The 14,135-nt window shown below is 46.0% G+C and overlaps 3 protein-coding genes across 4 annotated transcripts in view; 1 reads left to right on the top strand and 2 right to left on the bottom strand.

Annotated features, from left to right (window-relative positions):
* The window catches only part of tyw1 (tRNA-yW synthesizing protein 1 homolog (S. cerevisiae)), a 48,493-nt gene extending 35,656 nt beyond the window's left edge, over positions 1 to 12,837 (bottom strand). The window contains exons 1-7 of one of the 2 annotated variants that reach the window (XM_046389872.1): positions 9,219 to 9,519; positions 8,813 to 8,940; positions 8,543 to 8,665; positions 8,106 to 8,207; positions 7,591 to 7,785; positions 7,161 to 7,418; positions 5,766 to 5,888 (exon numbers count right to left, since the gene is read on the bottom strand). In XM_046389872.1, coding sequence (XP_046245828.1) covers positions 5,766 to 5,888; positions 7,161 to 7,418; positions 7,591 to 7,785; positions 8,106 to 8,207; positions 8,543 to 8,665; positions 8,813 to 8,940; positions 9,219 to 9,315 — 1,026 coding nt within the window. In that variant the 5' untranslated portion in view covers positions 9,316 to 9,519. Of the gene's footprint in view, positions 1 to 5,765; positions 5,889 to 7,160; positions 7,419 to 7,590; positions 7,786 to 8,105; positions 8,208 to 8,542; positions 8,666 to 8,812; positions 8,941 to 9,218; positions 9,520 to 12,702 lie in introns of those variants that run through there. The other variant, XM_046389873.1, reaches the window with a different exon arrangement.
* Positions 10,316 to 12,329, top strand: sbds (SBDS ribosome maturation factor). Its single transcript, XM_046389874.1, has 5 exons — positions 10,316 to 10,551; positions 10,787 to 10,916; positions 11,030 to 11,230; positions 11,326 to 11,490; positions 11,585 to 12,329. The coding sequence occupies exons 1-5, from the start codon at positions 10,424 to 10,426 to the stop codon at positions 11,708 to 11,710; spliced, it is 750 nt and encodes a 249-aa protein (XP_046245830.1). The 5' UTR covers positions 10,316 to 10,423; the 3' UTR covers positions 11,711 to 12,329.
* LOC124059663 (claudin-9-like) lies at positions 12,040 to 14,095 on the bottom strand. The gene has a single exon (XM_046389875.1). It carries the CDS (start codon positions 13,958 to 13,960, stop codon positions 13,286 to 13,288), a length of 675 nt encoding a protein of 224 aa, XP_046245831.1. The 5' UTR covers positions 13,961 to 14,095; the 3' UTR covers positions 12,040 to 13,285.
* Between the last annotated feature and the right edge of the window lie 40 nt (positions 14,096 to 14,135).

The following is a 14,135-nucleotide window of genomic DNA, read 5'->3' as shown; positions in this document are numbered from 1 at the left end:
GCTGCTGAGTCTTAATAGGAATACTGGGGAAATCAAGTCAGCCAAGCCAGTCAGATCACCACTGTGTGTGTGTGAGTATCACTCGTATTTACTGAAAATCCATGGGTGCTCTTGTAGTCGCCATTTCCACCTTTTTTAATTAATTCTCCCTGGATCTGAGCATCTCAGCATCAGTGATCTTCGGAGCATACGAGCTTCTTTTACTTCAGTGATGATTGTTTTGGTCACTGGGGGCCAGTGGGACCAAGCTGTGAAGCCAACATCGACGTATCATCACCTTTTCAAGTTCATGTGCCGAACTCATGAACAAACATGGCTTATTCACGATGACGGCCTCTCTAAAGGTTTTTTGAGCTTTTATGCTGTTTGCTGCACCCAAACAACAATGCTCTGAGAGCAGTGGCAGTGAACCAGGACTGTGGAGCTGCGTGCCTGACAGCTGAACAATAAGCTGAAATTTGCTATTAAGCTTTGTGAAGCCGAGAGGAGCTGAAGACTCAGATGGTAATGGGTGGATGTAGGTTCGTCATTTCACATAACTCCTGTCACATCATTTTCACATCGCCATTTGATACAAATTGATTATAAAAGTATTTTCAGCTCATTAAATTGCAATTAGTGATTAATGTACTTGTCTACCTAATTTGCCTGTAATATTCTACAGTACAATATTCTAAGATTACTGAGGCGAAACAGATTGGGTCAGTAATTTGCGCAAAAACATTATTTGAGTACGAGCTGAAATTATAAGTTGAAATATTATATTTCAATATATTATACATACTACGCATCTCTATGATATACGGTCTGAAGAATCCAAGCCCATGCAGCTACTCTGAGGCCCCGTGCCCACCATTAACCAGCCTTGGCCCAGAGTAAGATGAAGAGCCTGCACTCGTGACAGCTGCAGTGGCGGCGGCGGCGGCGGCGGCAGCCCCTCGGATGAGCAGCTCTTTTGTTGACAGGGGATGCTGTGAATAATTAAGCCATCATGCCGTGTTACAATCCTCCCACATCTCGTTCCAAGGTGAAAAGGATTTAGCTTTGTGCTGGATGATATCTGGAAACTTCATTTATCTCTCTGCAGATTATGTGTGGTGGTGCTTCACTTCAGGTGGTTTAAAGGAAGCTGTAAGCCATCTTCCATTTCAGTTATCAGTACAGGTGCACAGTAACTCACAAAGAACAGTCGGTCTGGGACAACATCCCGCATCCCAGAGGTACAGACATCAGGAGGATGTGGCTCAAACGCTTGTTTACGTTTACCAGATTTCTAAGCTGAGAGGTGAGAATTCTGCAGCCCGCAACGTGAACTCTAAAGTGGGATAAGACTGGTTTGACACTCTCAGCCGGCACAAATGTCCACCATCGCTTGCTGCATCGGCGACATGCAAAATCCTGACAGCATACACAACATGTAGCCAACGGTGCAACAATCTGTCCCTGCGGTGTTCGCGTGCAGCCCTGCCATTCATCTGGCCTCAGTCTCTGGTCCCCACAGCTCGAGAGCTCACAGACATCCAGCATGTCTGGACTAAGAGAACTCGGACACCTCGCAGCACCACGTTGTGCTCTGGAACCGTGACACAACACAGTGCTGATGCACACAGACTGTGCAGCGATGACACACGGTGCGAGCAGGTGATCAGAGGACAAACATAAAAGTGCACGTGGGAGAAAGAGCGCAAAATATGGGGATCAAGCAGAAAGAGGACTTTGGAGTAAAATAAACAGCTAAAACATCATAGACCAAGATCTCCATTAGCTGACTGCACTGGAATTAAGAAAACCCATGTGTTACCTGACTTAGCCTGCCCCAGTGCTGCACAAAGAGATTTATTCATCAAAATGACGTAAAACACCAAACTGGTGCTCGTTCATACCATCAGGTAAAATGCATCAGTCTTTTATATTGTTTTGTTAGCAACACAGCCATCATGGATGCTAAAACTGCCTGCCCTGTTGAACAGACCACAAGTTTGTATCCATCCTGGCTGGGATCCATCCTGAACATGTTCACAATCTGATGTTCAGGTGAATAGTGTAAATCTCAATAGTCGTATAATGTTATGTACATTTGAGGAAAAAAGATTTAACAAGATAATTATCAGCATGTAACTTAACAGATGGACTCATTACATGGGAACATATTTGGCACACAAAAGACTGAAAGGCTGAGGCTGAGCAAGTTTTCAAAAGACTCCAATAATTCAAACCCACACTAACACAACGCTGAGGCGATACAACAGCCCTTTAAATTACAGCAGCACCTTCATCTGTGCTTCCTCCCTCCGGACTCTGAGCTGAAAACATCCACCGCCTGCCCAGAAAGCTGAGTGGCCGCCCAAGTTAATGATCCATTCCTCTCTAACTCCAATCTGGCAACACTCCCACAGCATGAGATGAACCACCCGGGAAAGCAGAAACATCCCGGGCCAAAGTTTAGTGCCACAACATTTTATGTTAAATCAATTAGAGAAACAAAGCAAAATGAAGCTTACTGGAAACAGAGTGAGATTGGGTGATATGAGCAAACGTCCATCTATCATCTGATGGAAAACATTCATGGGAAACACGTATCATCTTCAGCTTTAGCAGTGAGCCGCTCATCCTCATTCCTGCCTGGTTACAAGCACCACTGACATCAACACAGACGAATCCATCTGCGCCATATTTAGCTTTCTGTTTATTATGGGCTGGCCTCCACAAACAAGCAGGATGGCAAAACCATCGTCAGGGTTAGATGAGGTGACTTTCTTATCCGAGTGAGAGATGATTTGTGAAGGAAGTCGACAGGCGTTGCCAATTTATATCAGTAATTGTGAGATCAGAATCAACTAGTGACAGACGTTCGTTTGACTGTAATGGCTTTGACATGAGACGCCACAAGCAGTGAAGCTCATCAGCGGGTGCAAACAGCCCGAATCTCTGGACGAACCAGTTCAGAAGCACTCAGACTCAAACGGAGTGTGAAATTTATTTTTACAGTCTGGGATGTGACCCTCTAAAAAACATTCCTCTGTGTAACAGCTGAGTGAGATTTCAATAATGATGTCTTTGCACTTCTTTTGACACTTTTTCAGACAGAATTTTAACAGATTACGATCTACAACAAACAAAACAGGATCAAGACTGAACACATTAGCACCAGCGAACAGGAATGTGCTGATGTTTACTGCCCTGTTAAGCTGTAATCAAGGGTTAGATCGTTGTCTAATAAATATGAAAAGAAAATATGATCCAATATGATCAAAATCCAAATGTGTTAAGAGTAGCTGTGTAGGAAAGTCCAGAGTACTCAGAGTAGCCTTCGGTGCAGTAAAAGACACAAAAATGACATAACTAGTTTGTCTGAATTTGTGTGATCACCTGGATGTAATCCTGCACACAAAAACACTTCCCAACCCGGATTCAAAGCACTCTGATGCAGACTCAGACAGTCAGCGAGATTTAGATTCAGTTTGCTAACAGAAAGGATGAAAAATTTAATAAAATGTGTTGAGCGTCTGAGTTGCGGACCCGCACAGAGGAATTAATGCAAATGGCTTCGGAGGTGGTGCTTCATGTCAGACCGGTGGAGTCGGCTGCAACAGGGAGTCTCTGCCATCACCTAGTGGTCAAAGCGAGCCAAAGAGCACCTAAACATGCAGCTGTGAGGACACGTACACCAAAACAAACGAGCTGGCCTCACTGTTGATATGCAGCTCCTGTTTCAATACTGCAACACGGAGATTTTATTCAGCCTGCATATGCTGAGACTAAAAAATGTACAACATTATCCCACAATATAATGTTCAGCCTATTAACAGAGAGTGTTACACCGCAGACATTAAACTTCAGCTGGTTCCACACTGTAAATTAGCTCCAGTCAGGGGAATTTCCTTGTTCACACTCAATTTGCAGCTTGGCTAAAAACTTGTCGTCCCTTGGCAATAGAAAATGTTTAATGTACAAACTTGCACTTCCTGCTCTGTGTGACCAAATTATGCAAAAACACTAAACTGTTAGCAAAGGCACGCAGCAAAAGTCTCATCCTGACAACCAGGTGTGATGACACGAGTCATCGCAGCAGATAACTGGGACAAGATAAATTACACTGTCTACTTTAACAATGAAATGAAAAATGAACGTGCATGTTTCAGTGGGAAAATAATCACAAAAGGAACCTCTGGCTTCCTTGTAAAACTAAATGAAAACACTTCATGAATGTTTTAAAAAGAAGTTTGAGTCGTTCCCTTTTGCTGAGCTCAAGTCACCAGCTGATGCCTGCTTGACTTTCCCAGCTGTGATGTAAAAGCACGTCAATGAAGGCCTTACAAAGAGGCCTGTCCAAACCGCACACAGCTGACACGCAAGACGCTGCAATATTCATGTGACACGAGAAAGGACAAGCCGGGGACAAGCTGTGGGTGAAGTCTTCCTCTTTGTCCATGTGAGACATTTTGACTCTCGCTAATCCTGCACTGGCAACTTTAACTTCTCCATAAAGCATCACGCTTCTCATCATTTACAAACAGAAAGGCTCCAATCAACTGCACTGCTGTACAGCCACCAGTTACCAGGCAGCAGAGCGCAAGCAAAGCGTTTCATCTAATTATTTTTTACATTTTATATCCATACATTTTCTATATCTGTCAGGGTCGCGGGGGAGCTGGAGCCTATCCCAGCTGACTACGGGCGAGAGGGGGGGTTCACCCTGGACTGGTCACCAGTCAATCGCAGGGCCAACACACAAAGACAGACAACCACACACTCTCACACTCACACCTAGGGGCAATGCAGAGCAGCCAATTAACCTAATGTGTATTTTGGTATTGTGGGAGGAAGCCGGAGAACCCGGAGAAAACCCACGCAGGCACAGGGAGACCGGGATTCAAACCTGCTAACCACTGCACCACCGTGCCGCGCCTGTCTACATTTTATATTTTTGGCAATTTCATGTTTGAGGTATTTTTCCATCTAGTATCTTAATCTCACTCTCAAAGTGCCCCAAACTGAGTATAAACCAGGCAGAACCCAAAAACACTTTCTCTCTGGAAGGCTGGGACCTTCGTGGCACCTGTGGGTGTTTTCTAAGCCGTTGTTGTTGATTTTTGCATTAAACATGAAGCTCATGAGCATCTAATCTCAGAGGTTTTTGTTCTGATTTGAAGAGCTGCCCCTCAGAAGTGCAGGTAGGCCTCCCCTCGCAGCTCACCTCGTCACCACAGCCCTGACACTACGCTCCGCAAAGGAGGGCCTCTGCCTTCTCGTGTTTTTCAGCTTTTCTCGAGTCACTCGCTCCTCGCAGGCCAGCGCAGTGGGCGTCTTCGCTCTTACGCAAGCTTCCGCTTCTCGCCCGCCGAGGGTCTGGTGTCTATCAACCCATCTGCCACTGCTCCCTCAGCGACTCAACACTTTGTCTCCTCAATCAACACACTCGGATCAGACTACGGTGGTGGAGGCTTCGTGACGCCGCCTTAACACAGAAACACTGAAAATAAACCTGCTGGATGATGACTGGAGCTCCACTTTGAAATGATTCCACGAGCACATACATAAATGAAGTAAAGCTAAGTACTGTATGTCTAACTTGTGTCTAAAGTGTGACGTGCATTTCTGAAAGCTCGTTTTCAATATTGGATTTCTTTCTCTGGGGATGTCAGGTCAGAAAAGGTGGAAGGGATACATGTTCTGGAGGAATATGGCGTATGTAGTTTAGTATGTAGCTTAGCAGTACAAGCACACACGACTTCAAATGAGCGTGCAGGCGGACAGAGTCTGACCTTTGCTTTCTTGGCGCCATTCATGATGTTTCCCAGATCCTCCATGTCAACCACTGAACCTGATTTTTTCTCATCTTGCAGGCCAGACTCCTCCTCATCGCTGCTGGACTCAATCAAGTCCTCCTGAAGCAAGAACAGAAAAGAAAAACACAAAATATGGTGTAAATAACAAAAAAAAAGTTTAAACAACAGAAAATCAAGGACAAAAGTAAACACAGAGACATTCCTATATGTTCCAACAAATTTCACCGATTTAAACTTGTGACTAACGTGGTTAAGCGCGGGAGCCCACATGGCCTGCATCTATTGTGCTCTGCTGTCTCCTCTTGGGCTATAAAGCTAAATGAGAAAATCCATATGCACGTTAACGATGTTTATTTAACACAACATGTTGATGGAGCGTCTGGCCACACGTGCGGCGCGGCGGGCAGATACATCACGATGACGATCACAGTTGCGGGTTACTCTCGCTTTTCCGGCTGGACGTCACCTCAGCTGAGTGCTGCAAACAGCAGGGGAAGAAGTCTCAGCTCGATTTGGCTCTGAGGTGCCTGCTGCCATGACAACTGGTCATCTGAGCGCCGTGATGCGTGACGAGAGCTATTTTGACATGATGGACAGAGTTGACAGCGATGACAAATTTCATGTGAGCCGCTGCCATATGAGGATCTGACTGCTTCCTGAGTCCTTATCAGCTTTAATCACATTACTGAAGAGCAGCGTGAGGCCACTCATGTTATGTGCCTCGTAGTGCTGAAAGACATCATCAGAAAACAGAAGAAAATGTTCCTAATTTGACATCAGTTACGCACTTCCTCAGCATTTCTTCCTGTCACTATGACTGCTTTTGTTGGACAACATGCTGTTCCAGAAATAAATGCAATAAGCAATATTGTTGTTAACTGAAGACATTTTTATACTACTGTTATAATGATAATGATAATGTTTGTGTGTGTGTGTGTGTGTGTGAGTGTGTGTGTGTCTGGAGGAGATGCCTCAGGCTCAAGAAGACAGAAAGCAGCCTGACCAGACACGACAGCAAAATGTGTCTCAGCACAGCTTTTTATTTTTCTGTGCATTCAGGTTCAGGTGCATTAATACGTCTTAAGAGACCGGACTGGAGCCCAGAGACAAGCAGCTGTCCACTGTCACTGTGAGAGCACGTAAAAATGTCCAGCTCACTTATGTTTCATCACACCTGTGATGTCACAGTTTTGCATTTTACGATTACGAAACTCGTATCTTTGATATTTGCATTCCAGATGATCAGAACGCGGAGTCGTTTGGTGAAACTAAATCAAAGATGCCTAATTCATGAAGTGTGACTGGCGACAGACAGCTGTCCCCTTCAACAGTCCAACATCATGAAGAAATGTTCCTCATCACTGACATTACCTCAGAGCTGTGCAGAGCCGCCTTCTCCTCCTTCTTCTTGTTCTTACAGGAGCCCTCACTCTTACACTTCCCACTGCAGCTCTTCTTCTCACCCCTGGCCAGAGCCTGGAGGCGGTTCAGGAACTTGGCCTTCCAGGACACGAAGTCTCCCTCGATGCTTCCATTGCGGCTCTTCACCACATTACAGTCGCCCTCCCCCCTGGTCATGATTCGCATGCCGCTCAGCATCCACAGCCACTTGTCCACGTTTTTACCCACCTGGTGAGGAAAAAGCAAAAGTACATTTAAATAAGAGTGTGGCTGCGCTCGGCTTTGTTGACATTTCGGTTTGGACCTAAAGGTGTAAACCTCGTAGCTTTGGATATTGTTTCAGGATCTGATTATGAAACATATTCAGTATTACTACTCTGACACTGAAACCAGCCCTTACTGTGTTGTAGTGGCCAACGTAGACTGAGTTCCCGAGGCCGAACACTGCGTATCTGAGGCCTTTGAGGTAGGTCTTCCCGTACCGGAAATCGGTGGACGCCTCCTCCAGCCACTTGCAGAACCACTCGGCGTTCTCGGTGGGTCGTCCATCGGTGTAGGTGGCCACCACAAACACACAGACCGACTTGTTGGTGCACTAAACGGAGATGTGAAAACAAGGAGTATGTTTCAAAATGCATGGTTTTTAATTACGCAAAAGTGATTCTGCTGACCCTCCTCAGAGTAGTAAAGCAAACACTGCGTCCTTTGTCCTGTGTACACAGAGAGAAAAGGGTCAAGCTGACCAAACAAATAATGTCCTCCTGACTGATGGCTGGCCGGTGAGTCGCTGCAGCTCGGGAGCGACTGGCTCTGGATCTTATTTGGGGAGAGTCTCTACAAGCTGCTGTCTCTCAGCTCGTCTTCCTGTGCTTTACTAAACACGGAAAAAGCAACTTTTCTCTGAACTTGAGTCACCTCATCAGCAAGATGATCATCTGGATCGTAGTCTTTCATGTCAATCGCCTCTGCTGGTACGCCCAAAGCCTTCACGTCCTCCGACAGCTCCTTAGCAAAGCCCTGGACAAACGAAGCAAGAGCGATGAACACCAGAGAAAAAACAAGAACATATACAACTAAATATAAAAGAGCAGCATTCAGACATCTGGGTAGACTTTATAAAACATCATCATCCACTGACTGGGCTGATCTGACATCAGGGGCAGTTTGTCCCACTGCTCAGGAGCTTAAACAGTAAAATCACAAGCTCACAGCTGACTTGTGGTGATGGGTGACACGGCTGGACAAACGATCAGGACCAATAATCAGTTGTGTGTGAGCTGCTGGTGTGTGAGGCCACACTCTGCTGCTGCTGCATGGAAGTTATCACCATAGGTCAGTGAGGACGTCTGTACCTTTGCTGTTCCGGTCTGTGAGCCGTAGAAGATTTTAACTCCCGACACATGAACCGCAGTGTCTCCGTCACTGTCCTTCACAGGTCTGTAGACCATCGAGCTGTCGTCTTTGGAGAGGCTTTTCTGAAAACACAAAGAGGAAGGCCGTTAATTCAAAGACAAATAAATGAATAAAACAAGTGGTCTTCTGTGTGTGTGTGTGTGGAGCTTCCTCTTCAAAGAAACAAACAGAGACAGGACAGGTCTACGACCACTCATGAGACATTTCACCTTCTTCAGGGCCATCTTCAGTGAGAACCAGATCCCAAAGACAAGTGCAGCAGCTGAGTACAAGTACAGCCGGTTGTGCCATATCAACATGAAGTACTTCTCACTGGGACCGTGGACACTGTGTGAGACTGCGGGGACAACAGACAACAAATTGCTTCCTTTTGTGTACACATAACTGATGTGCATAATGAAGGCGAGCTCGTTTACAGGTGAAACGCAGCGACGGTTTTGGCTAAACACAAAGCAACAACAAGAAACAAGAGGACAGGGTTCAGCCCAACAACAGGTCACCTGCAGCGGTTCCAAGGCGGGCGACAGGCTAGCATGCTAACGCACAGTCTTCACTAACGTTAGCTAAAACATAACGTAAAGTTTCCGGCACCGTCAGAATTTTATATGAACTCACCTTTAGTGTCCGAGGCAGACACGCCGCTTGTGGAAAGCAAAGCAGCTACGAGGAAACTCAGCATTGCTGCAAATGGTAACATTAACTTGTTAGCCATCAGCAGTTGTTACTGCATGCAATTGTGTTGGTTGGCCGACAAGCATGCTGGGAAGCGTAGTCCTTTGTATTATGGCCGTTATCCGCGAGACGGTCACTCAAAGCGACTTTCAAAGAAGACGTACGAGGCAAAACCATTCGCCAAAATGCACGTCCGGACGAGACATTTTCCTTCCGCTAATGTAACGATGTCACCGCACCTGTTTACTTATGTGCCTAATTTTAAGTTTTATTTTGAATGTCTTAACCGGAAAAGGTGCTAGTATAACATGACTGTCTTGACGTACATTTCTGGCTTGTCTGTGTTTGTAGATTGTGCTCGGAACGATGAGTGTTTACTGCCATCCAGTGGTCACAGGAGGAACTGCAACATTATATTATCAAGCGTAGTATCAGTGTAGCTCTGATGGCGTGAATATTTTCCAACAAACAGATATTCATACTCTTTCCAGCCAAACAACGCAAAGCAACGATATCACACTACGCTCAAATAAATAATTCGTCAAGTACAGACATTTCTGCCCTCTAGTGGTCACATTGAGTAACTACAATGTCATGCCTCTAGCGTAAAGTTAGACGCGATAAGATAGAAGCAGTTCCGGTTGTGACATTCAAAGTCAAACGTTCACAGTTCGACAGAAGTTATCTGCATAGACGCGATAATAAATGCTCTCATCTCAACCGTCAGCTTTACAGAGTGTTAGGACACACGCAGTAGTGTGCTAAATCTAGAAGAGAACAAGAGAAAAAACATTGTATATGAAAAAATAATACAAAAAATATATCCACTGTCACAAACGGAGTAGCGTTACGCGGCACACAGTCATTACACTTTTATGTCAGCTGCTATTTGTGAAAATTTAAATATTAGTTCATTAGTATTTTTACGGAATTACATCGGTTTTTAATTATTACGTTTTTTTAATTTAACATAAGTCGCATAGTTATTAAATCGACTGAAACTAAACGGGAGCGGAACTGTTGTTTGACGTCCATGTTTCACGGTGGACACTCCTGAGAGACGCACTGCGAGCGTAACTACGACAGATTGACAGCGTATTTTTCTTGTCAGCGACGGCACAGAGCAGTCTGTCTCATTAAACATTAATATGTCCATATTTACGCCAACAAACCAAATACGCCTGACAAATGTGGCGGTGGTGCGGATGAAAAAAGGAGGGAAGCGGTTTGAAATCGCCTGCTACAAGAACAAAGTTATGAGCTGGAGATCAGGAGCGTGAGTAACGTTAGCTACATGTCAACACCCACTCTGCTAAAATGATTTCACACAGTAGTTACCAGCACATCTTGTTTTTTTACCTGTAAGAGGCTCCAGATATTTGCTGGTTTGCTTTATAAGTATGTAATTAAAATCATTTAAATGCCTCCCAGTCCTCCGTCAGTGCTCCCCGGAAACTATACCGACAACAAACAAACATGTCTGAACATCCAGACGTTGTGTTTTCTTCCAGAGAGAAGGACCTGGATGAGGTTTTGCAGACAGACTCGGTTTTCGTTAATGTGTCCAAAGGTCAGGTGGCTAAGAAGGATGACTTGACCAAAGCTTTTGGGACGGATGATCAGACAGAAATCTGTAAACAGGTGAGACATCTTTTGCTGCTTATTGTATCCAGACCGTACGGTAGCCATCCTCACTTGATCTTTTATCTGTCTTTCACGTGATTTTTTTTTCTTCTTCTTTTTGTTTTGGACAGATCCTGGCCAAAGGAGAGCTCCAGGTGTCAGACAAGGAAAGACAGACCCAGCTGGAGACCATGTTCAGGGATATTGCGACTATAGTGGCAGAGAAGTGCGTCAATCCTGAGACCAAGAGGCCGTACACAGTCAGTCTCATTGAGCGGGCGATGAAGGACATCCACTACTCTGTCAAGGCTAACAAGAGCACAAAACAGCAGGTGAGGAGTAGCTCCACCCACTGCAGGAGAAACCGATCAGTCAGAGTCTTTGTCTCTGTTAGATCTGACTAGCTGATCTGTCCCGTTGTTCGCAGGCCCTGGACGTGATCCGGCAGCTGAAGGAGACCATGGAGATCCAGAGAGCCCACATGAGGCTGAGATTGGTGCTGCCAGCCAAGGAGGCCAAGAGGCTGAAGGAGAAGCTGAAGCCGCTGCTGCAGGTTGTGGAGAGCGAAGACTTCGACGAGGAGCTGGAAATGGTGAGGAACATCGAGGTTTTTTTTAAGAAGCAGTGTGGCGCATGTGTAGCCTGATGTCCTTCCTTCTCTCCTGTTCCTCCCTCCTCTTCCTCAGGTGTGTTTGGTGGATCCCGGCTGCTTCAGGGAGATCGATGAGCTGATCCGCTGCGAGACTAAAGGCCGAGGCTCTCTGGAGGTTCTCAGTCTGAAGGACGTGGAGGAGGGAGATGAGAAGTTATAGTAAAGCAGCCAGTCAGGACTGTGCGCCTGATCCACGTTAAGCCGCTTCACTGCGACACACTAACTCGCTTCAGAGACTCTTCTTATGAAGAAATTTATAATAACTTCAGCAATCCCTGTTTCCCAGCTTCTCTGTGTTTAAAGACTTTCTTTGACTTTTATTAATTAGCAGATCTGCTGGGTGGAACGAGTCCCGGAAGTGCAGTGGACCGTACCTGGACCAAGTCGTTTCTGCCTTCCGTCAGACTTTGTGTGCCATGTAGTCATCCTGAGCATCACAATTTTATGGATAATTTCTTCAGCCTAATAATATATATTTTGTCATAATGACTGAGGTTGCTCTGTAGCAATAAATATTTAACAAAATGTTTTAAACCCAGTGATTGTGCTCGTGTACAAACTCCAAGCTGATTAAGTGCAGAAGAACACAAAGAATCTCGGCTTCCTGACTTTAAAGAAAACGCAGCATGAGGACAAAGTGAGCTTCGCTGTGTCACCATAACTGCTTTTTGTTTTTGGGATGATGTTGTCCCAGAAGTGATTGTGATTAGTTATCTTACTGTCATTTTAAACACTATTTTATGCCACTGATATAATAAATATACACCCATTCAAATTCAGATTCATTTTTAATTCTTAATATTCAGACATGAGAATTTGAATATGAAAAGAAAAAAAAAAATCAAAAAGCTCACATAAATAAAACAAATAATACAAAACAACACAACCAAAATATTAAATAAAATGTGAAAAGGTTTTATGGTGGTGAGGAAAAGCTTTTAGTTATTCTGGCACGCTGTTGTTGACATCATTGAGTAAACAAACGGAAACACAACATGCATGTTGTACAGCAGATCTGCGAGCGTGAGCCACAAAAGTGCAGTTTCACACCTGGTGGTTCTACAGCAGACTGAATCGTTTAGTGAAATACCAAAGCGCCGACAGGTGTGCCTCCTTTCCATCTTTAGTTCACGTTTCATGATTACTGCTCACCTCAGCACCTCGAGCGCTCCGCGGCAGAACGAGTCAGAACCACTAGAACCCACGACCGAAGTGGGGCAGCACAATCCTTTATTGCCACGTTGTCCTTTTGTGCACAACAATTCGTGTGACGTGTAAACATTTCTGCCACCCTCATCAAAAACAACAGCACCACGAGGCTGCGTCGCTCTGAAGCACAGCACAGCGCACGCGCACTACAGTGTTTAGTTTAAGACCAATACAACTCATTCACATTTAAGACAGTACAGTTTATAAGGCGTATCTGCGGCTGTGAAGTCTTAAACTCACAGTGGTGTAAATAACTGCACCCCGTAAAGCAAACTGAAGTATAATTTTACAGCGACATTGCAGTGGGTAAATGAGGACTGAATGTAAGACAGAGCTATGCAGAATAAACCGTATGTTAGCTTCAAGAGAAATGAAAGAAACTGAGTCCGGGTCACATCCCTCTCAGTAAAACTGGTCAGTGATCCACCGCTGCGCGTCTGCTTTTCAATGTTCCGTTCAGCCGGTGCAGGATCACTCAGTTCTCCACTCACACGGAGTCACAATGAAAGGTAGCATCTCAGTCCCCTCAGAGGTGCTCCGATCTGCGCTCATACTGGCTGTTTGTGAACGCAGTCCTGTTGATCCTGCTCAGCGGGTGGCTGGCCTCCCCCTCTGCGTTTGGGTCCCTGCGCCCGTCGGGCTGCTGCACCTGCCTCTCACCGGTGGGGCACCTTGTGGTGAGAAACACCCCGCCGACCAGCAACAGCGCAAAGGAGATCCAGCCGAGGTACAGCGCCGGGCCCCAGTCTCTTCTCAGCAGCACAGCACCCTCCAGTGGCTGACTGGTGTGATGGCACGTCCAGGCTGTGGGGATCAGCAGCAGGATCCCAGACAAAACAAAGAGAGTACCAGAAAAGACTTTGATCTGGCCCCGCAGAGGGAACCACACCGCCCCCGCTGCTCCAATCACCACAGCAAAGGCCCCAGCTCCGATGGCTGCCATGATGAGGGCCCTCCACGTCCGAAAGCTTCCAGAAAGAGACATGAGAGACTGGTAGAAGGAGCAGTGCAGGCTGCCATCGTGGGCCAGGTCCCAGTGGTCCCATTCCAGCCAGACCCCATCCCAGTAGGCAGGCAGAGTAGCTGTGGTGTTGTGCAGGGTGCCGCTCACCTTCCACAGAGCCAGGCAGCGTGTCAGAACGGCACAAAGCCACCCTGTGAAGCCCAGACCGAGAGCGGCGAGCTCTAGCTGCCGCTCCATGACTCCGGTCTGCCTGCGCCTCCTCTCCACCGCAGGCCTAACCAGAAACAGCTGGCAGCGGAGCAGGGTGGGGTGTTTTTTTTTATGTGTGTGTGTGTCAGGCGGAGATTATCTGTGTATGTGTGAATGAGTAGGTGTGTGTGTGTGCCTGTCTGTGTGTTCACAGAGAGGAAAC

This window comes from Scatophagus argus, chromosome 5, assembly GCF_020382885.2.
Source record: "Scatophagus argus isolate fScaArg1 chromosome 5, fScaArg1.pri, whole genome shotgun sequence".
In the NCBI taxonomy this organism is placed as follows: domain Eukaryota; kingdom Metazoa; phylum Chordata; class Actinopteri; family Scatophagidae; genus Scatophagus; species Scatophagus argus.
Note: the sequence above shows the minus strand (reverse complement) of the source record. Positions and strands in the feature narration are given on the sequence as shown.

Excerpts from the sequence above, each read along its gene's own strand:
- sbds (XM_046389874.1), top strand. The coding sequence starts at position 10,424 with ATGTCCATATTTACGCCAACAAACCAAATACGCCTGACAAATGTGGCG. Across the intron at positions 11,231-11,325 it reads ACAAGAGCACAAAACAGCAG|GCCCTGGACGTGATCCGGCA; the intron begins GTGAGGAGTAGC and ends CGTTGTTCGCAG. Across the intron at positions 11,491-11,584 it reads TCGACGAGGAGCTGGAAATG|GTGTGTTTGGTGGATCCCGG; the intron begins GTGAGGAACATC and ends CCTCTTCCTCAG.
- LOC124059663 (XM_046389875.1), bottom strand. The coding sequence starts at position 13,960 with ATGGAGCGGCAGCTAGAGCTCGCCGCTCTCGGTCTGGGCTTCACAGGG.